This window comes from Phoenix dactylifera, chromosome 10 (genome assembly GCF_051530095.1).
Source record: "Phoenix dactylifera cultivar Ajwa chromosome 10, Ajwa_hap1_PhDact_Kaust_v1.1, whole genome shotgun sequence".
NCBI classification, from domain to species: domain Eukaryota; kingdom Viridiplantae; phylum Streptophyta; class Magnoliopsida; order Arecales; family Arecaceae; genus Phoenix; species Phoenix dactylifera.
This window is the reverse complement of record NC_143199.1, coordinates 23,596,820-23,619,907: the sequence shown is the minus strand read 5'-3', so window position 1 is coordinate 23,619,907 and position 23,088 is coordinate 23,596,820. Positions and strand designations below refer to the sequence as shown.

At 39.8% G+C, this 23,088-nt stretch overlaps 2 protein-coding genes across 4 annotated transcripts; both read right to left on the bottom strand.

The window, feature by feature from the left end:
• Positions 1-711: 711 nt before the first annotated feature.
• LOC103721378 (calcium-dependent protein kinase 26-like) lies at positions 712-4,270 on the bottom strand. The gene is made up of 5 exons (XM_008811559.6): positions 4,055-4,270; positions 2,938-3,664; positions 2,551-2,847; positions 1,189-1,602; positions 712-1,104 (listed from the first exon to the last, which is right to left on the bottom strand). The coding sequence occupies exons 2-5, from the start codon at positions 3,512-3,514 to the stop codon at positions 842-844; spliced, it is 1,551 nt and encodes a 516-aa protein (XP_008809781.4). The 5' UTR covers positions 3,515-3,664; positions 4,055-4,270; the 3' UTR covers positions 712-841.
• A 7,817-nt stretch (positions 4,271-12,087) lies between these two features.
• LOC103721379 (GroES-like zinc-binding alcohol dehydrogenase family protein) lies at positions 12,088-18,116 on the bottom strand. Of its 3 annotated transcripts, none has more exons than XM_008811560.5 (6): positions 17,865-18,116; positions 17,217-17,284; positions 16,839-17,075; positions 16,059-16,349; positions 12,954-13,141; positions 12,088-12,563 (listed from the first exon to the last, which is right to left on the bottom strand). In XM_008811560.5, exons 1-6 carry the CDS (start codon positions 17,971-17,973, stop codon positions 12,371-12,373), a joined length of 1,086 nt encoding a protein of 361 aa, XP_008809782.4. In that variant the 5' UTR covers positions 17,974-18,116; the 3' UTR covers positions 12,088-12,370. The 3 variants fall into 3 exon arrangements, with proteins under 3 accessions (XP_008809782.4, XP_089781950.1, XP_089781949.1); XM_089925824.1 differs by lacking the exon at positions 12,088-12,563 and adding an exon at positions 12,773-12,800 and having other exon boundaries at positions 12,894-13,141; positions 17,865-18,062; XM_089925823.1 differs by lacking the exon at positions 12,088-12,563 and adding an exon at positions 12,786-12,816 and having other exon boundaries at positions 12,894-13,141; positions 17,865-18,062.
• Positions 18,117-23,088: the final 4,972 nt, after the last annotated feature.

Here is a 23,088-nt window from a genome sequence, read left to right as displayed (position 1 = left end):
CTATAAAGAAGTGCGTTGAATCATTCCTGCATGCAAGACTTTGTGTGTGACCAATGACCATACTGCACTCCGAAGATGCAAGGACTTATCGCGTGACATGCACAAGTTTACCAAGCCTTACCAACTTGATAGCACACTAAAATGCAAACCTCCCTTTGCAACTCAAGAAAATTCCCATAAGCGAGATGTAAGTACTTTGCGAAAAGGAGAAGCAAACTCCACGAATCAGAGAACTACGACGACCCAGTGCACCATATCATTTAGCAAACAATTGATCTAAGTAAACCCCATTTTGATCTCCAAATATCATGATTTACAAGGCATGGGCTCATTCTCACACAGCAAAACACCAGTCAGGTATCTGCTAAGCAAACTCCAAGAATCAGAGAACTACGACCCAGCGCACCATATCATTTAGCAAACAATTGATTAAAGTAAACCCCACACTGATCTCCAAATATCATGATTTATAAGGCACAAGCTCATTCTCACACAGCAAAACACCAGTCAGGTATCTGAATCAGAGAACTACAACCCAGCGCACCATATCATTTAGCAAACAATTGATCAAAGTAAACCCCACACTGATCTCCAAATATCATGATTTATAAGGCACAAGCTCATTCTCACACAGAAAAACACCAGTCAGGTATCTGCTGACACACAAGTTCTCAGAAGTAAAGAATATATACCACCACATTTGGAGCTTCCTTCCCTCAACATTTTCAATAACATCATCAAGAATTAGCCAAAATGCGTTACAGAGTTCATTCACATGATCAAGTTACACTCCCCAATCAGTAAAGTCCCCAAGTCATACATTGATAAAGGACACACGATCTCAACAAACGAGTGACGATCTAAGAGATGGTGTGCTTGAGAGTTGTGTGCATGAGGCCCAGCGTATGATCGACTCTGAAACCATGAGATCGAGCTGCTCATGCTCCCCAAGTCCGATAGTGTGGTTCCGTCTGTGGTGGATACCAGTGGCTCTAGACCAAGTTGTAATGACCTTTCTAACCCCCTTGGGTTCAGATTCTCTAACATCATGGCTAAAGCAAGCAGTAGGATCAGGAGACATAAAGAACTTTCCAAAGCTGGAGTCTGCAGCACACAGAGAAGCATATCAGACTTTAGTTTACAGAAACAGAAATGTGAAGTTAGAAGCAGAAGTGAGACAGCTTTTACCTCTCTGAATTGTGTTGACATTTGATCTGTCGGCCGTGAAACCCAAAAGGTTTTCTTGCTCATTCAGAGGACTGAAGAAAGAAAAACTAGGCATCGATGGAATTGGCGTTGAGAATTCGAGACTGCTTGACTCAAAGCTGCTGCGGAAAGACCAACCGACAGGAGGGGAGCAAGGAGTGGCATCCACCATAAAAGGAGAGAATGATGATCTGCAGGAGAATGCAGGGGAAGAATGATCTGCCTGGGTTCGACAGGGGATAGGCGAAGGGGAACTAAAACTGATATCGCGAGTTGCAGGGACAAGTGCGGTACAGAAAGAACAATTTCGCATGTCTCCTTGTCCCGAATTAGTTTCATTGCAGTTACCACAGGAGACATTTGGTTCCTGTGCATGGTCTTTAATCCAGGCATGATCTGCAAAAGGGAAGAAAACAGCTTAAAAGCTTGCAAATGCCATCAGCTGAACCAAATGATTACAATATAAAGGAATGATCTGCGCGATGGTACAAGCAACGTCAGGTTTGATGCGGCCTTTCAATACAGCCCAATAAGCCCCAGATATGAAAATAACATCCAAATACAAGAAAAAGAGCAAAACTAGAAAATGATTTTCTCATACAGTTGTCACTGCAACTGCCTTCTTGGGATACTGTTAGTGGCATGGAAATAGGATCAATGTTGATCATGTAACGCTGGACAGTTTTTAATTTGCCATAAATTCAAATAGTAGCTATCCAAAGCTTACCACCAATTAAGCAGCAACATATATGTAAAAAAAATTAAATACACTTATCTGGAGCAGATATATTATGCAAAAATTGAATAGACAGATCACTTTGATCATATAAGAACTTATAGTCAGCACATTAGAAATTTATAGGTCACACCTAGGGCTACAAACAGAGCCATCCATGAGCAGCTCGTGTTCAATTCAGAATTTGGCTAAAATTTAGCGAGCTTGTTTAGCGAACAAGCCAAGCCAGAGCTAGGGTTCGCTCACTTGAGTTCAGCTCACTTAAGCATGAGTACAAATAGATTACTTGAACTATCATTACTAATAAAACGACCCATTGTATTAGAATTATTTCAAGAATATATTACTAATGAATAAAAAGAATATACTTTAACTATAATATTGAGATAACTGTGGAAATTAGCACAAAGTACATATAAATGCCTTAAGGCACCTCAGGCTCTTGCTAGATTTCTTCAATGAGCCATATGTGAGCAGTTTGCATTTGGCTCGATTACAATGAGCTGAGTGTGAGCCAGGCCTGGCTTGCTTGAGCTCGATTTATTTTACAACCCTAGGCGCACCCTTAGTTTCAGTTAATGCAATCAAATTAGGAAGTTGCATCTTACCTAGAACCTGCTTGGCTGTAAGCCTTTGAGCAGGGTCCCTGCATAGCATTCCAGCTATCAAATCCTTCGCAGATTGAGATACACCACCCCATGGATCAGATGGGAACCATAGCTCAGCAGATCTAACAGACTCAAAAATTCTCGACTTTGTCTTTCCCCAAAAAGGTGGCATTCCACTGAGAAGAATGTAAAGAATAACCCCTGCACTCCATACATCGGCCGCCTCATTGTAACCCCCTGCCAGTACTTCCGGGGCTATGTAAAAGGGGCTTCCAACAGTGCCATATAAGCTTTGCCCTGTTCAATTTATTCAACACCAATTCAAACCAAACAACAAGAAAACAAAGTGAATTGAATCAAGTGTAATTCTGAGAATTCAAAAAATACCTGGTTTGATATAGGCGGCGAGCCCAAAATCCGCCAGCTTGATCGGCGAAGTCGACGACTTGGTGGCCAGCAGAATGTTCTCCGGCTTGAGGTCCCTGTGGACTATGCCCTTGCCATGGCAATACATCACCACCTCCATGAGATGCCGGAACAGGATGGCTGCCTCATGCTCTGAGAAGCAGCCATGCTTCTTGAGGCGGTCGAAGAGCTCCCCACCGGCACACAGCTCCATGACAAGGTGGACACAGTCTTCCTCCTCATACACAGCCTTCAGGGCCACGACATTAGGGTGGCCAGAGAGCCGAGCCATGACCTCGATCTCAAGTTTGACGCTGCGGAGGTCATCCGAGGAGAGGAGGCGGCCCTTGGCAATGGACTTGCAGGCGAGGGTCCGCCCCGTGAGCATGTCGGAGCATGCTCGGATTACCCCAAACTGGCCCCAGCCCAATTCCTCCCCTAAAACGTATCTGTCTTCGAGGTAGGAGATTTGAGGGGTTTCAAGGATTGGATCAACGAGGCCAGGGACCTTATAGGAGTTGTAGGGTGGGTCGGTGCTGTTGCCTTGGGCAACAGCCATGGCAAAAAGCTCAGAGCTCTCTGCGAACAGCTATTCTCCTCTCTCCGAATCCAATTGACTTCTTCTTGTCAAAAAGGATATAAAGATTGGAACTTGAATAGAAACCCTCGATCTGAGATCAAAAATCTTAATGCGCCCATTGCCCAGCAGCTGAAGGATCCGAGCGGGAAAGCAAGAAAAATACAAACTTCAGTAAAGTTAAGAGGTAAAAATTCAAACTTTATCTCAAATTTTAACATAATGATTCAAACCATCAAACACCCAACACGAGATCGCATAAATTCCAAAACTCTAGCTGCTCAAAATCGTGAAACAACAAATTACCACATAAAGCCAAAGAAAAACCTAATCATCCATAGACATACGCATCAAAACAAAATTTCCGCCGACCGAATCAAGAAAAACCCGAGAGAAAAGTGGAATCATGAAACAGTGTCCGATCCGACTACTTCAGCTCAAGGATATGTGGAAAAACCCCAGAAAATTTCCAAAAAAACACAAAAAAAGGAGAAACGAAGGAGAGAGAGAGAGGGAGCTTGCCTGGAGTGGAGTAAGAGGAATAGAAGCTGAGACGATCGGAGAGTAGGGCTCGGCAGCCCCGCTTCTTCGATGGCTCGACCGAGAGAGGAAGCGGCGTCTTCACAGTTTTCCGGCGTTGGAATCCCAGTTTTTGGTAATAATTGTATGAGTGCTAATATTGTGGGGACCTTTTTGCTGCATTAGTTACCCTGCTGTTCCTGTCCTTCTGTTATGTTTGTTTCCTAACATAGAGGGCAAAGTCTATAGGAACCCAAAAAAGGAAACCATTCTAGGACTCAGGCAATAGGGACATGGGCCCCAACATGGAAAATTTAGTGCCAATGTCCCAGGTAAGGTAGATTTGCTATGATCTATGGTGCTTGGATTGTTATTGGTCACCATTTGCTACGTACTTTATTATATAATATATTTGTGTGAAATGATTTTTTTTAGAGAATTAAAATATGAGCCACTGAGAGCGACAATAAGTGAGTTTTTAACTGCACATCAGTCATGTTAATTTGCTTTTTCTTTTTTATTAAATAATAAGCAATGATGAAAAAGAACTTAACATTATAAAATCAAATTTGTGGAATTGATAGCTACAAGCACTCGGATGCTAAAACTATCCTCAAGTAAGAAGTAAAAAAAAAAAACAAATGTAGCTTGAAAACATTTTTATTCTTTTCATAATACAAATAATACTAATAGTAATAATAATGTTGCCTTACTGCATCAATATATCAAGATATTGAACATATTTTTTTATACTTCAGTCACATTACCAACTTAGTTAAAAGTTTTTAAATTCTGAGATATCAATTGTTACAACATAAACCAAAACCGATGTAAATCGCGATCTCAGTTTATTTTAATTATTAAAAAAATAAAAATAAAAATTAATTTATTTTTTTGGCATCTTAACCAGTATTTTAGAATTGAAATATCGACATCCCGACTAATATAATAAATCCAAGACCAACAACTATATTTAAGTATTAATTTTAAAATTTATTAATTAATAAAAATTAATTTACCAAAAAAATGAAAAAGTACTTGTTGATATGAATAATATGATGATGTTTTTGATTTATATCTTTTATATATATATATATATATATATATATATATATATATATATATATATATAGATAGATAGATAGATAGATAGATATCCGAAGGTGATGTGTGGCGGTTTTAATTGAGTTCTCATTCGAAATCAAAACCATCACTCCCCTAGCATGAAGCATATGTGCATTTGTCATTTTGAAATGGGGGACGGACGTGAAGCTCGGGCTTAACTGGAATAAATAGAAAGGAAGTGTAGAAATGGAGCATGGAAGCTTCTTGGCGAAATCTCGGGACAGCCTTCCGCCATACTTGCGGTTACGATAGCGATTTGCGGTGTCTCCAGGCGCGCTGCTCCCTCTCGCCTTACCAAACGAAGCGAAACAAAGATCTCGGACCCGTGAATTAATCTCGACCGTTCGTTTGACTGGAGGTCGTGATGATGGATTTTTACGGGGTCGGGACTCGGGAGGACTTGAGCGCTGACTTTCTTGACCCCCGCCCTTTTTTTTTTTTTAAGGGCACAAGTATTGGTGCACTCAAGTTTAAACTCCACCGGCGGACCGGTTCCGGCTGTGGGGCCCGATTGTGTTTGTGGCTTAGCGATGGTTACCGATTTTATTCTTTGGTTAAGAAAGATACTTGGCGTCTGGGGATTGTGATGGGAAACGTGAGGACATGATTACAAGCAGCTTAATCCTTTGCAAGAAAAAATTCTTTAGATCATGATTAATTTAGTTTTAAGTGTCAACTAACAAATTAAAAAGAAACAGTAATAGAAAACTTGTTGAATAAATGGATACCTATAGGTTAATGGGCACCTAGGGTCCAATGCAATGTGGCTTAAGTTCACGGTACAATTAAAAATGAATATAGTTTAGGCTTGAAGCTCGGTACATGATTAACTTTAATAGAACCAATAAGGCCAGAGGTAAAGATATAAAATTTCAAGAAACACAACAAGTTCATTGAGAAGTTAAGAAACTCTAAATAACCAAATTTGAAAGAGCTTGCAATTGTACGGATTCAATTATAAATTAAAAAAATATTTTAGTTCTAATATATAAATGGTTTCTTTCAACTTCACTTCTATTGTTGCTTTTGCTATTTCCAACACCTCTTCCTTCACCTTCACCTTCTATCCCATCCTCCTTCCATCTCACTCTCCTCCCATCCTCACTCTAATCATTATTACCTAACGCTACTCACCCAAAATGATAGCGCTACTTATTACAAATGTTACCATTGATGATAATGTGTGCTCGACCTATAAGAGATATTACTCTTGGCCTTGGGCCTTGTCAATTATGGACATTATGACTCCCCTTAGACAAAGTTGAAAAGATATTATCTCCAATGGCCTCTCTCCACATCCTTCTTGCTCATTTGCTATGTCAAATAAGATCTTTCAACTATCTAAGAAATTATATCATCAAAGATAATGCGAGACTTACTTCTTGCTTTAGAGCTGCTGCTTTGCCAATAGATAAGACCATGAACAATTATCTTAACTCCTATCTTCCTCGGTTTTCTACTAACCCGTGCTTTAGACATGGAGATAAGCGTTATTAAATTACCTTTTGTAGAAATCAATTTATTTTCTTGCAAAAAAACTGGTTGTAGGCATCCCCTCCCAAGCTTCTTTGGCTTAATTAAAAAGTAATCAAGTATTAAAATGTCACGACCCCCGCCCCGTTCCCGGCGGGCCGCCGCGACGGTCCTAGGGTGCGGGTAGGCATAAGGCCACCAGCCACCGCGTAGAACCCTACTACCTATCAATCATCAATAAATCTTGAAAAAATTTGGCATGATGCATGCACAAAATGATCACTTTTCCTATAGTGACCTGTCAGGATTATCTCATTACATACAACAACGCTACCTGTCAGAGCAGCAATCACATAACCTGTCACATAACGAACCTGGACAATATATATCAATACATCATCACAGGCATATAACTCAACTGTATAAAAATCTGGTTTCCATTCCATCCATGGTCAAACCCATATCCACAACAGGATCTATGACTGTAACTATACACTATATACAACAGAAGGTTTATAATACACCAAAAGGGTATAAACCTCTATCTACATTATACTATACTATACTATGGAGCGGCACAGCTAGCAGGCAACCACTAATCCTGCTCCTCTCTATACAATACCTTTCCTGCAATCAAAAACATCAAACTGGGGAGTGAGTATATAAATACTCAGTGAGTGGAGTAGAGAGTACTATGCACATGAGACAAGATATAATCATGGCTCGAGGTAAAATCTCAAGATCAATAACAAGATGAACATGAACTCAACATAAAAAATATGGAGTAAATCATCAATATCACCACAATCAATATCAACTCATCTGAAGCATATATGGAATAATCAAGTCAACATATATGCTACTTATGAATATGTTCAACAGGTCATAGTACTGAATCATATAAATCAGGTGTCAATAGGCTGAATCATCAACAAGACAGCTATCGGAAGGTGGGTTTTACGCCCCAGGCGAACCAGCAACAACTCCCTACTGCCATATGCATACATCGAATATGACACCACACCAATATGTAAATCATCACTAGACAGCTGTCGGAAGGTGGGTTTTTACGCCCCAGGCGAACCAGCAACAACTCCCTACTGTCACATGCATATGCAGGATAAGACACCATACCGATAACATAAATGCTAGACAGCTATCGGGAGGTGGGTTTTACACTCCAGGCGAACCAGCAATAACTCCCTACTGTCACATACATATGCAGGATAAGACACCACACTGATCATATAAATGCTGGCCAGTATCCAGAACAGAAATCCATCTTACATTTACATACTAAACGGCACCTCGCGGGAATTCTACATCCGTGGAAAGCCATACTGCACCTCGCGGGGTCTTACTATGCCCGGCGGCAAGCAGAATATAAGTCGTAGGACCGGCCGATCCTACGCCTAGGGCCGTGTCCCCCCTAGAAAGGGACTGGGCTCCGCCCACCCAGAAGGCTACTATGTGCACAAAGGCCGATGTTCAACCCCATCGACTATAGGTGTCCTGCAGATACTGTCAAGCCATGCATGAATGCCATAATGCACCCTCCCAATACTCTACTAAAAATGAGTATAATCAAGACTACCACTCACTTGATCATGACCCAATCATAAACTAACATCATGGTTAGGAGTGAGGGGTCAAGGGTGTGCAATGCAACTCAATATACCACTGAAATGGGCTCTACAAATCTTTGAAATAGAGGAAATGAAATCAATTTACAAAAGAAGCCATTTCACAATTCAGATCCAATTTAATTACTCATAAAGGAGTATAATCAAGGCTACCACTCACAAGTCTTTGAAATGGAGGAAATGAAATCAATTTACAAAAGAAGTTATTTCACAATTTGGAACCAATTTAATTACTCATAAAAGAGTATAATCAAGCTACGACTCACAAGTCTTTAAAATAGAGGAAATAAAATCAATTTACAAAAGAAATCATTTCACAATTCGGAATCAATTTGATTACTCATCAACCTCTCGTAATTCCTCTCAATGTTCCCTCAAATGCATGTACAGAATAATCAAGCATGGAGAATCAAGATTATAGAGAAATCTACTACAATATCAATCAATATGCTCAAGTGGAATCAATTCACACTTGGCGACATTCATGAAAATGAATTAAGAAAGCTCATGGTGCAAAGTACATGACTCCCACTCACCTGCCAATCCGACACGGCCTCGATACGCCTCTAGAATTTTACAGTAGGCAGCAGGGGACTTCTTCCTCTTGTTCCCTAGCTTCTTGCCCAACTGTGACATGCATTTACAATACATTTAGTTTTGTATCAAGGGCTATAATCTACGTGCCATTTATAATATAGGGAACTTTAATTGATTCAACTCCCCCGTTCCCTAAATCTTTTCTTTTCTTTCTTTTTTTCTTTTTCTATTAATTAACTCATCATTTATGTGTATTAGGGACTCCCTTGCACGAGTACAAGGTCCCTTTTAGCTTGATCTAGGCTTAATACCCTATTATAGCATTAAATCCCCTATTTTCCACCCGGATGAATAGTAACCCGGACCGACAGCCGGTTACTTCATCCCAGGTTTGATCCACTTTCAGGACTCCAAATTTAATGAAATTTTTACCTAACATTCTACACTCATAGGGAATTCTAAAGAGGTAACATGCATTGCTATCGGAGGTCGTTTGACCCCTTAAATAATTCGCCGAAGTTCGAACTTCGACACAGTTTTTTCGTAGTGCCGGAAAAATTTGTCAAAATCCGATTCTTCTTCTTTTAACCGCCTCTACAACCCTTATCCGACCCCTCTAGACTATATTCACCCTTTGTATAGCCTAGTGTCATCAAAAGACTAGATAGGGATGGATATTTACCTTTTTCTTTTTGGAAAATCGAGGTTCTTGCATAGAGGGGAAGGAGATCTACGTTTTTCCCTTCAGCTGGAAGTGCAACCGGGATCCCTTTCCTCCTCGAATCCCCTTCCTCTTCTTCTTTCTTCTTCTTCTTCTTCTCTTTTTCTTTCTTTCTTTCCTCTCTGTTGAGAACCCCCTCCCTCTTTCTCTCGGTTTCATTCCAAAAGCCAGCTCAAACCCTCTAATTAAATCACATCAAAACACTATTCACCCTTTGTTTAATATTATTAAATTTTCATTTTGCCCCTAACACTTCAACATATCTATGGTTATGCCATTAACTTTTGATTCCTTTCCAATTTTACCCTTACCACTTCAACGCATCTACAACTATGCCATTATCTTTTCATTCCTTCCAATTTTACCCCTCATATCAATTTTAAATAACTATTCTATCCTTTTTTTATATAAAAAAAAATATTTTGGGGTTATTACATCTAAAAGTACTCTATAACTTGAATTACCTAGTTGTCTAAGACTTTTCTCCCTTTGTTCAAACAAACTAACACTTTCTACTTCAACTAAACGTCAATTAGTCAGGGACCCAAACCTATTTCACCTTCAATTAATCAATTACAATTCTATCTGCTTTTAATCAATTTCAATTGCATGAATTAATTGAAAGTTCGCCAATTTAGTCCCCAATTCACACTCTTCGGCCTAAGTGAACCCTTCAACTCTATTTAAAATCAATCGACCCTTCCCTCAACCTAAATTGACCTATAATTGACCGTTTACGAGTTCAATTAGCAAATACCTACTATTTTTTCAAAGATCTTTTAGCTGGCTAGTCTATCTTTTCGTTTAGCTCGGTTCATTAATCCGACTCCAGCTCTCCTTCAATTGATCCTTGTTCCCACTAGTTCTTATCTTAGTTTATATCCCATAGATTCAATTATAATTTGATTGATTTTTCATATTTGCTAATGGATTGGAACCTACTAGGTTCAGATTTGAGTTAAATTTGGTTATTTTTGAAACCCTACCAAACAAGCTTTTATTGGCCTCAAATTCAAACCATAGGCCTCCCTCATAGCCAACGTATCGTGGATTCAATTTTGTCTTTTTTGTGTATCTCTATCCTCTTTAATTATGATCACCCTAAAGGATCCACTTGAAAATATCCAAAAATTGGAAAAGAGGTAAGATGGCATCTAGAACTGAGGTTCTTTAATTAACTCCCTCCAAAAACAAATTAGTGGAAATAGATTTTAGCCTTCAAATCTAGGAGAAAGAATCCAAGCGCGGATTATTTGGTATCGGTTTTATGGGTCCTTATCATCCAAGCATTTCTATCTAAGGCCACCACTAATACAATTCTTGTTTTAAACTATTAGTGGAAATTAAACTAGGAGCAGTATTGGTTCTTGAAAGCTTTAATTTTTGGCCAACTTCCTTATCCTAATGCATGGAAAGACACCATGAATATGCCCTAAAGTTCCTTAGGTCATGAAAGCATGTTTGGAACAAGAGGTTCATGTTTACAACAAGAGAGCAAAAACGTTGCATATCACTAAACCTCATTGAACAAGATAGAGGAAAAAAAAGATTAATGGAATACAAAGCAAATCAAGTATTTCCTCTTTGAAGTACAATAATTTAAATTTTCACACACACAAAGAGAGAAGGATTGGATGCTAGAATGACATGAATCAACTTTATGAAGCTACTATCAAAGTGAAAGTTGAAAGCTTCAAAGAGTGTTGAGTGTGTCTTGAGTGCACCAGCTCTAAAAAGAAAAAGTGATCTTTTTCCGTCCCCGCTTTGCTCATGAATTAATCTTATTGTAGGATACCAGTTCGAGTCCAAAAAGACTTACTCTATTATATATATATATATATATATATATATATATATATATATATATATATATATATATATATATCTTTTGAAACCTTAAAAGAAGAGAGCAATTGAGTATTCCAGCGATGGGTGTATCGAGAGCTAGCTTTTGTGAGAAAATCTTGTACTATGTAATTTCTAATTTTCTATCATAAAACTTTTATATTATTTTTGTTCATAAATGTAAGTTAATAGACCAAATCACATAAATATTCTGTGCTCTTATTTTTTTTCTCTTTGTTCCTTCTTATTTTGTTATTCTCTCTATCGTTGCAACAGAGAGAAATAAAGATGATGGAAGCATTTATTAACCAGCTAGAATCACTTACTAGTACTTGTAAGTCTCACCATAGAGTGCATTTTCTTATTGGAAAAACCATAGTGCATACCAATTTATTAAAGATATTTTGGAAGTCTTCTTTTGTGACATTCAAAACTGGTTGAGATATAGTTTTGGCCATTATCATCTACGAAACATAGATTATGTTTGACATTAAGAAAAGAAAAACGAAGATCATGTTTAAAATGTCAATAGCTGTTATCTGATCACCACTTGATAGTTTGAAAGCACTCATAATCTAGTCTGGAAATGGGTGAGAGCAGAAGATGAATTTCTAACTAGGAGCACTGGCATTAAAAAAACATGCTAAACAAGAAACCAGAGGCAAAGAAAATTGGATTTTTAAGTAAAGCAGTAAACGTTAAACCCGAAATGCTATTATAACACCACAAAGGAACTCTTATTTATACAGAGGCTGGACTCACTTTTATCTCATAAGATGGCATTGAACCATTATTCCATACAACTACAAGAGACAGATCCAGACTACACTCATTGCTCATGTCTTGACGGCTACAGATTAAACTTTACATTCATTGGACTCACTTTTATCTCATAGGATGGCATCGAACCATTATTCCATACAACTACATGAGATACTGTTCCAGACTGTACAATCATGGCTCATGTCTTGGCAGCTACAGATTAAACATCACCTTGATTGCATCACGACCACGAGCACTGACCTCAAAAGCTTCCTCCACCTCCTTCTGAGAGAATCCAAACCTGTGAGTTATCAAAGGCTTTACATCAATCTTTCCAGTCCTCAGGAACTCAATGCACAATGGCCAAGTGTCCTTGTAGCGGAAGATACCAACTATATCAACCTCTCTGTATCAAAAGATCGTAGAAAAATATAAGCATTTGCCACATCAAGTGAATAACAGAATATTCATCTTATTAAGTTCAATAGCCTTACTTTTTTTAAAAAAAGAAAACCAAGAAACATGGTTAGATGGAATTGTTCTCTCATCATGATCCGATTTCTCAATATTTTATTTAACCAGCGATGAGAACTATGGGAGTATTGATGGAGATGACCAAGGTTCACCATCTCAGTATCGGATCCTATATTGGTACCATCCTATTATAGTGTCAGTATGTGGTACAGTACGAGATGTTGAGATATATCAAATATCCGTATGGTACGAGACTGCGTACCGGTTCTGTACAAATACTAAATGGTATGCCGGTAATGGCAAACTTTGGAGATGACAATACCTTGCTGCAGCAGGAGTAAGGGGGACGGTCAAGTCATGATGGCCCATTCCCACAAGGCAAACTTTACCACCAGCACAAGTAGCATTGAGAGCAGTCGACATTGTTTTGCTAAAACCAGCACAATCTATGGTGACATCAATGTCAGCACCCATAGCTTTTTGTATTTGAATAATCTCCTCATCAACATCCTATAAAAGAATAAACAGAGCAACTTATGAACAAGGAGTCATTAAAAAAACAATTGGCCCAAATGCAAATGCAGCAACTATTGAATTACAACTTCATGATTTACATAATTTTAATAAATAATAAATAATTGTTATCAACTTTGACTATTTTCTGGATTGTTAGCTTTGTTCTGAATCCTCTGTAGGATGTATCATGAGTCAATATAATTGTTTTCCCTTTTCCATGTAATGTCAATTCTACCAAGCCTCTTACATAAACCCCTGGTTGACTACACATTCTACATACTCCCATAAAGATGGCAATATATCCCAACTCATGATATCGATGTTTTTCAAATGACATGTCCATTGCTAAAGATGCATAAAATTGTATCAAGATTTTGAATGTTCAAATATCACCTTGTCCTATATAAACCTTCATCCTAATGCACTTGCAAATTGAATTGCACCTCTCAGAGAACCTGTGTCACTACTTTGTAGTGGCCCCACTTGCAACAATAACCATATATTGGCCACACAAACCAACTGTGAGTAAAAAATTAGGTATATCAAAGTATGAACTATGCTAGCATATGTAAATAAGTAGTCCTCATCGGTCTTGAAAAGTAAAACAATAATGGCAATCCTCCCCCAGAGGACAAGTTCATTCTTTAGTAGGAAGTCAGATTTTTTGTTCTTAAACCTTACTTTAGGGATATCTTTGGTGAAAATTTTGTTCATAAATCTTGCTTTCTAATTCCTAGGAAGTGTACTGTGGCATCAGAGATTCAAAGCTTTGTGTCTCCCCACTATGCAGCCAAACTTAAAAATGAAAGAAAGACATATAGCTGATGAAACTAATTGATGAGTCTTGAGTTATAATTCATTGTCAAGGACCAAAAAGCTAAAAAGCCATGCTTGTGAAAAAGCCCATTGTTATTGAACATTTTCTTGCCCTGTCCAAGAGCTTGAGTAGTTAGTAACTTGGTAATTTATGTTGCATTTGTAAGCACTTTCACTTTTCCTGTTTCTAAAAATGAAAATAAAACGTTCCGTTTCTATTTTATTTTAAAATAAAAAAAAACATGTTTGGTGTAATAAACTATTTTATTTTTGTAGAGACAAAAAATCAAAAACTAACCCCTCTTCCATCATTTGGTAGTTGCAATGGGAGTGATGCTGATGATAGTGACAGCAGCGAAGGAGGCAGTGGCTGCACCCCTGGTGGAGGTGATCATGGTGGTAGGATCGGCATTGGTAGAGGTAGCGGCAACAGTGGTGGAGGTGGCGGCAGCAGCAGCGACACACATAGCAGCAATGCAGTAACAATGGTGGAGGTGGCAGCGGTAATGGCTGTGGCAATGGAAGCTGTGGTGGTGGCGGCCATGGCAGTGGTGGAAAGGAGAGGGTTTCCACTTGAAAAACTTTAGTTCTCTCTCCTTTTATAGAAAGGGAAGGAGCAGATCTACACTATAATTAACCCAGTCCAATTTTAGGATGCACCATCCAAGGATCTAACATGGAACCTATGGTTGCTACAGAGACGGGTATAACAATGGGGACAAGTTCTATTTCATTTTAGTTCTTTATTTTCAGAAAAGGTGAAAGAAAGATTATTTACTTTAACCTTTTTTAGAAATTATAAGGATATTATAGAATATAGAAAATAGAACAGGACTACCGAACAAGTTTTCTTGTCTAGATTTCCATGTTTTGTTTCCAAAAACAGAAAGCGTGGAAATAAAGGATGCCAAATATGTCTTTTGATAGTGCTGGCCATACTCATGCAAGACTAGTGTGAGCAGCCGATATACCAAAAAATAAAAGAAGCCAAATATGCACTCAAATTCATGTTGTAGAAGCCCCAAGTAGCATGTGATCTTCTGTAGTAAAATTAACCCTCTTTCTCATTACAATTTCTCAACTTCTGTTTCCTAGGATGAGAAGCAATTTACATCCTGTTTCATCTACACTGTATCGGTAGTCTAAACTCAAAGCAATCTTCTATTAGATTTTTATTCAATTAACTTATATCTAAGAGCTTATTGTATCATAGAATGCACAAGTTGTTACAAATTAGAAAAAAAATAAAAGAATAAGGAATCGAGATAGCCCCAAGGAATGCCGTACCGGCCGGTACGGGCCGGTACGTACCGGTCCGGTCCCTGACCGGTACCGGACACAGATGAAAACCGGTATTTCCGGTTTTCTTCTGTGAACCGGCCGGTACGGAGACCGTACCGGCCGGTACCGGCCGGTACCGCTTGGTACCGGCCTCGTACCGGTGCGAACCGGCCGGTTCGCACCGATACGGTGTTTTTTTTTGGGGGGGGGGGGAACCACAGTGCCTCGCTGTGGTTTTTTTTTTTTTTTTTTTGATGGGAAAGAAAGTGGTCCGGACCGGTACCGTACCGGTCCGGCCGGCCACCGGTACGCCGATCCGGACCGGTACGGCAGACCTTGGATAGCCCCCAATGTATAAGAGATAATAAAGGAAAAGAAAATAGTAATGGCCTGCTTGGGTAACCCAGCAGGATTTAGGCTGAATTTTCTACAGGATTTGTGAACTGGGAAGTCCCTTTGAACATGGCCCATATCAACCCAATATCTTTCCAACCCGAATCCCGGGAAGGAAATAGGTCTTTTTTTAAACTTCCTACAGACCAATAGACCCACAGGCCAGGATTAGATTGAGACTTCGGTGGGCCTTTAGAAGATGTGGGCTGTGCAGGCCAACAAGCCTGATTTCTACTTGCTATTTCCTGTAGAAATATCCAAACATGCCCTAGGTAAGTTTGTAAGATTTATAACTAATAGAGGCTTATCATATGTTAAAAATATTTTCAAATTGTGTAACAGTAGAAAAAAAGAATTTTATGACAATGTAAACCATGCTTAACAAGGAAACGCGAAAGGAAGAGAAAAGAAGCAGTAAAACCTCCATGCTCGCAGAAACTTTCACAATATCATCTGCTCCAAGAGACTTTGCAACTGACAAACGGTAATCATCAACATCTAGTATAACTATTTTTTGAGCACAAAAAGCACGGGCTGCAAACATTGTTACTAAGCCTATCGGTCCAGCTCCCATGATTAGCACATTTGTCTCTGGACCAACACCAGCACGACGGCATGCATGGACCCCAACACTGAGGGGCTCACACATTGCCCCTTCCTCCAAGCTTACATTGTCCGGAAGCTTGAAACAGAGCTCAGCAGGATGCACCAACTGCCATGAAATGAGAGAGATAGTTAGCATCAATCAAGCAGTCCTTTCAGCCTTAATCTGTCTAAGTTTTGCTGCAATTCTGATATAATAAATGTTAAAGTAGGGAAAAGCATGAAAAAATGAGTAGAAAAGCAGGAGAATGTTAAAGCTTCAAATTTATAACATATAAAAAATTAAGAGACTCTGATGCTAGGAGATTGAGAGTTGAGACTGCCATTCCTGCTCTACAACCATGCATTATTCTACCCATAGATGAAAGGTAGGACGTACTAAGATATGATTCCACTGTAAAGAGCTAAGTTTTTTTTACCTCTTTTATTCTTGCAATTTCCTTTTGGATGAGTAGCATGAAAGTAAAAATCTGGCTAAATGGATTTAGTTAACATCAACATGGTTCTTGAGGTTAATTGGAGTTAATTTATGTAGTAATATTTGCTATGTAATCCTTGCTTTTAAAGTGCTGATCATGTATCTTATAAAGCTGAATACCTGATTAGCCAAGGAACCATGAACAGGAGGAGTGGCAAAGAACTTCATCTCCGGGCAGAGGTTGTAGCGGCCACCCTTGCAGTACTTGCAGCGCGAGCAGCTGATCCCTGGTTCCAATGCCACACGGTCACCTACAGCCAGGGACTTCACTTCGCTGCCCACCTCTTCTATAACCCCAGCACACTCATGCCCAATTACCATAGGCTCTTTGACAACAAAATGGGCAAGAGACATCCTCTGCAGTTTCAAGTAACATTAACAACTTAAGTTAACAACTACATCCATATGCAAAAGAAAACATTGGTAAGATGCTTTTGCCTCAACAAAATTCAAAGAGAGATAGGAGCATAAGTAAATTAAGGAGATGGAGAGATGAACCTTGAGGTAATGAACATCACTTCCACAGATACCCACAGCTTTCATCCGCACCCGAACATCGCGAGGGCCTGAAAACAGTAAATTTTGTTAGCGAAGAAAACCCCTGGAATGATAATTATACCATGAACAATGAAATTTGGCATGTTTTGATCTAGGAAACACAATAAGCCATGATCATCACCACCACCACCATCATCATACTTAAACTCCACTAGTTTATCCTCAAAATTGAAAAGGGAAAATAATTCACAATTAATTTTGCCTGCCCAGAAGATTAAAACATAAGGAAGGGAAGAAAAAGCAATCCCTAGAATGATCCACTAAGACATAATCAAGACATGCTTTGTCAATTTTTTTCAAGAGGATTTAGAAAACACAAGCCGTGATCATCACAACAATCATCATGTTTAAACACCACCAGTTTATCCACAAAATTTTGAAAAGGAAAAAAGTCAAGATGAATTTAATGAAAACATATACATGATATAAGAAAATCAAAAGAAAGCAGGTCAAACTCATGACACAGAAGATATAGATATGCACAACAAGCCATGTATACACCAGAAAAACATAACATTATCATCTTATGACGAACAAAAATGAGAGAAGAAATAATGAGGAAGCAGAAAGAAAGGTGGTGATGGATACCAAGAGCTGGGAGCCGGTAAGGTTGGATCTTAAGGGTGTTGACAGACACCAACCAGGCTGCCATGTTCTCCTCCTTCCCATCTCCACTTCCTTCACCACCTTTCCCCATCTCCTTCTCCCTCTTTCTCCCTATCACTATTCTGAGCTTCTAATCCCCGAGAGCCTCACTTGGTAGTGTGGGATGAGACTTACAGGCCGCAAGGGTCACTTTCAGAAGATTTATTCCTCCCTTCCTGGGACTTTATCCCGCTGCTGACAGTTAGGCAGGATAACTTATTCTCCTTTTCAAGGGAAGGATAACGTTTTTTTTTTTTTTTAGGAATAAGGGGGGTAAGGAGAACCTCACCCGTGCAGCAACTCCCACTGGGCCCCTCCTCACTAGAGAATGTTCGATATGGGCAGACAAATTTTATTCATGCTCTTCCCACCTGCGGAAAGTCCTATCAATATGGCAGCCTCTTTCACGCGTCGGTACGTCACACCAGCACTACATAAGTACCGGCAGATCAGATGGCGATTCCATCGGACAAACTAGGCGGGGGGCATCCGGTCCCTGCATTTAATCGACGCCCGTGCGTTTCGAATATGGGCTATTTCGGTGGAATTTTAGTCCCGTTCCAACTATCTACCGCCTCGATGGTAGGATAACTTATTCTCATGGAGATTTCGGGCACTATTCCCGTTCTACCGGATGCATTTTGTTAGGAGCTTGATAGCTGGTATCCGGGTACAATTTTTGCTTTTCGTTTTTTTGGTCCCTCGGAATCCAGCTACTTTACAAAAACTTTGTATAAATACATCCACTTAAATTTGCCATCAATATATCCCAAAAATAAATAAATAAACCCAATAAAATATCCCATAATAGATCCACTATGCTCAACCATATAGAAAGCCACGCGTTAGTCTCTCTAAAAACATACTAAATTACACATTTCAGATTTGCTATGCTTCAGCTTGTATTAAAAGGTTTACTGTTTAGGATTCATGCTAGCACCATGCTAAGTGCAAAGAGAAAAAGTATTTAATAACATGGTTTAGCACTTTAATATTTTTCTTTAAAATATCTATACGTGGCTTTTCATAAATATATATTGCCGCATATATTTCAACCATTATGTGAAATACCACAGCGCTGCCAATAATTTTAGAATTATTTCAAGCAGAAGGTACCAAGTTGATCTTTTGTATACCGATGCTAATGAAAGTTTGTATCTAAGCTATTTAATTTCTCAAAATAATAAAAAGGAACCTTCTTGATTGGTGAACCTTAGTCTAATTTTCGGTCATCCATCATATGGTTGTATAAATCTATGTTACTCCTGAAAGAAGGAAGTAGAGACGATTTAGGTCTTACCACTAAAATATCTTACACCAATAAAATTTCAGAAATAATATATTATGATTTTTAATAACATTTCTCTTGCATATCATGTTTTCTTCGAAATGATAAAGTCATAATTAGTAATCATTATGGATTACTAATGCTTGGGGTTGATTTACAATTTATAGTCGTTATTAAAAAGTTTTAGTCATTTTTCTATTTATTCCGCATGGCTTGGTATTTATTTCCTATATGGTCAAATCTTCATATGCCTTAAAAAAAAAAAACAAAAGAAAAATGAATCAGTAATCACATAACTCTTTCCCACTTCTACTCCGGGAAACTGTAACAACCCAAGATCTCACCCAAAATGGCTAGCCGGAAGTTATTATTTGGATTCCTTGATCCTGTATAAGTACCCAAAATCTACCCAGCGAATAACCGATGTGGGACTAAACACACGCCCGCACGGGTCCTCACATACTCCCCCCGTTCAAGCCCTGATGTCCTCGTCAGGCTAAGGATTCATATCTATTCAAATCTAATCACAAACACCACGATTGGCCTGTGGTCAGCCCCAATGGATCCGTGCTGCAGTGTTCCCTAGTTCACATAGGTTATGGGCCGGGTCCGCTCTGATACCATTTGTAACAACCCAGGACCTCACCCAAAATGGCTAGCCAGAAGTTATTATTTGGGTTCCTTGATCCTGTATAAGTACCTAATATCTACCAGCGAATAACCAATGTGGGACTAAATACATGCCCGCACGGGTCCTCACAGAAACTCCTTGAATCCTATGCACTAGAAACTTAAAAAAGACTCACACATGATTGATTTAGAGTTCTTATGATTAAGGATGGAATTCCATCCAACAAAAAAGATCGGTGGGAAAGATAAGTGGCGTAAGCTTGATTTTTATTTCTCCTTGCCTTCCTCCTCCATGCTGCCTCTGCACCCTCTGCTCTTTTTTTTTTGGGGCGGCGGGGGGACAATTCTCCTTACTTTCCTCCTCCACGTGACCTTTTATCCTCTGCACCGGATCCAGGTGCTAAAAACCTTTCCACTACTTTTTTTTTTTTTTTTTTAATTACTAGTGCGGGTGGATCATACCTGACGGGTACAGATACACCCAATAAAGTTAAAAAATAGGATACCTCGGAGTGCCAAAGGCAGCTCCCCATCTCCAGTTTACAAGGTACTTTTGGAATGACTAGCTACATACGCAGCCACCCAATCCGCCGCACCATTGGCTTCACGGTAAATATGCTTGGCTTAAAAGGCCCATCCATCCCTCACCATAGCCCAAATGTCCCGGAGCAAGGAATGGTCTCTACCGTCACCCCTAGGACCCCCTTGGATCCAACTGATAACGGTAGCGGAATCACCCTCCAGGATGATAGACCTGGCCTGTAACACATACCGGGCGTGGCAAAGGCCCGCCCAGGCAGCTCTCAGCTCCGCACTCGGCACCGAGGTGTCAAATAGTTGACTACCCCCAGCAGCCACAACCCTGGCAGACGGGTCCCGAATAACGAAACCCGCGCCTCCTCTAGTGCCACCATCCAGGACTGACCAATCAAAGTTGACCTTGAAGAAGCTCGGGGGTGGGGGCTCCTAGGTGAAAAACACCGTGCGGGATGCTGCCGAAGCAGAGTGGGAGCTCCAGATGTCCCGAGCTATCAAGGTCGCTCCAGCGGGGGTGATGTGACACGGCTCTGCCGCCTGACAGCGGGCACTCTCGATCACAAATCTTGGCGACATATATCATTCGACGAATGTACGAGCATTCCTGGCCAACCAGATCTGATAGGCGGTACAGCTCACTCGAACCACCACCTGACAAAGCGTCGGGGACTCCGAGCCCTGACGCATAGACTGTAAGAACTGGTCCCTACAGCTCCAAACCAACTGTGGGACCCCTGCCAGGCGCCAAGTATCCCTCGCCCATGTGCACCGAAACAGGACATGGTCCACCGTCTCGACCGCACCGCACACCCCACACTCCAATGGGATCCTCACTCCTGGTCCTCCAAGTACAGCTCTCGTAGGAAGCCGGTCCCAGACCACCTTCCAGAGGAACAACGCGACCCTCAGGAGGAGGCCCAATCGCCAAATCCAGGCACAATCAAGACCAGGCTCATACTCCCGCCTAAGAATGCGGGAAAGATCGCCCATCCGGACTCTAGGACTGGTCGAGGAACTCCACGCTCGTACGTCTGGTCCACCACTCTGAGGTAGGGAGAGAGAACAGACCCTCTCCGCCAGATGCTCCCCGAAGAAGTGGGCCAATCGAATCTCGTCCCAGCCGGCCTCCCCGAGGGATATGAGATCACGGACATGTAAACCCTCCCCAGCCTCGACACTAACTGTAGTTGGCCAAAGGCGTAGGAGAAGGCCATCAACCCATGGGTCCACGGTCACATCGATAGAAAGCAAGGGACAGGGTGGAGGAAAAAGGCAAGAGAATAGAGAAGAAGAAATCAGTAAGGAGAAACAGAGGTTTAGAGAGAGGAGGGAAAGAGTGGAAGAAGGTGTCGTTTCTGGTCTGTTTTTGGTCCATTTTCTTTTTCTTCCTTTGCTTGCACCTACCCTTTCTTTCATTCCCGAATCTCTTCCGTGCCAAAAACTGTTGTCATGGACATCTTTACCATCATCCACCCCATATCCAAAAGCTATTTGTTGAGAAAAAGATTAGAAGGGAAGAAGAAGACAAGTTGGACGTACCATCAAACTAAATTCCCTCATGCTTCACCAGGGAAAAGAAATGAAAAAAAGCATAATCCTTTCGCCTTTTTCTACCCAACTTTGAATTCAGAAACTAGATAAAAGTCTTGCATTTTAGTTTCTTGTTGTTCCTGTTATATATTTGTTGCCCCTCTTTTTCTCTCTCGGGATTGGATGGCAAGGAGAATACGACTGCATTCATGCAGGGGCATGCTAGAATCTACGCTAAATGCTATGAGTATCCAAACCGGAAAAGATAGATGGCAGTGGTTCCGCTGCTTTGATCTTTAAGAACCTACTAGGATGCCACTTTTCCAAAGAAGGAAGTGGTAACTACGGGAAAGATAACTACAAATAAAGAAAATAATTGGAAGACAAAGAAATGGTCATTCGATTGACAAAAGGAATTCTATCTTAGAATTACAACTTTGTATTCATACATCTCCACATAGGAGTCGCAATTTCTAATCTGACTCATCAATCTAACCTGCAAATGACCCACTTTAGATAGGTTCAGATTTGATATAACTGGGTTTGAGTCATAAATGAGTCAACCAATCTAGACTTGTTTATTAAATGGATCAGATCCAGATTTAGGCCTTTAGCCTATTTAACCCATTTTGACCTATTTAATAAGTAGATAGGGTCATAATCTGGTCTACTTAACCCGTGTTAGACTTGTTTAACCCATTTAAAATTTGCTTAATCCATTTCTATCCAGTTTAACCTAATTTGTTTAACTTATTTAACCTACATATCTCTCTTTTAATATATACACACACACACACACACACACACACACACACACACACACACACACACATACATACATACATTCAATTGGATGGAACAACTTCAGCCAATTTCTTAAAAAGCTCTTCTTGATATTTGTCCCTTGGTTGTAAGGACTTTATAGCCCTAAAGTTAAAAATCAGCAACTTGTTAGTTCAAAACTAGTCCATGTTCCTATCAATTTTAATCTATAGAATATTTACCATTACTTTTATCATCCTTTACATATATTTATAAATTTTGAATACTTATTTTAGAAGTTTCTTTCATGATTCCAGTTTGATGCTTATCTTTGTTCAGTAATATATTTTTGTTATATAACGTATGCCACGACCTAAACTAAAATAAATTGACATATTGCATGACCATATATTTTAATCA

Bases quoted from the DNA above. Each gene is read 5' to 3' on its own strand.
- LOC103721378 (XM_008811559.6), bottom strand. From the start codon at position 3,514: ATGGCTGTTGCCCAAGGCAACAGCACCGACCCACCCTACAACTCCTAT. The intron at 1,603-2,550 runs GTAAGATGCAAC...TCCCTTTTGCAG, and splicing joins TACAGCCAAGCAGGTTCTAG to ATCATGCCTGGATTAAAGAC. The intron at 1,105-1,188 runs GTAAAAGCTGTC...TGTGTGCTGCAG, and splicing joins TGTCAACACAATTCAGAGAG to ACTCCAGCTTTGGAAAGTTC.
- LOC103721379 (XM_008811560.5), bottom strand. From the start codon at position 17,973: ATGGGGAAAGGTGGTGAAGGAAGTGGAGATGGGAAGGAGGAGAACATG. The intron at 17,285-17,864 runs GTATCCATCACC...TACTGTTTTCAG, and splicing joins TTACCGGCTCCCAGCTCTTG to GCCCTCGCGATGTTCGGGTG. The intron at 13,142-16,058 runs GTTTTACTGCTT...ATTCTTTTATAG, and splicing joins AAGTTTCTGCGAGCATGGAG to GATGTTGATGAGGAGATTAT.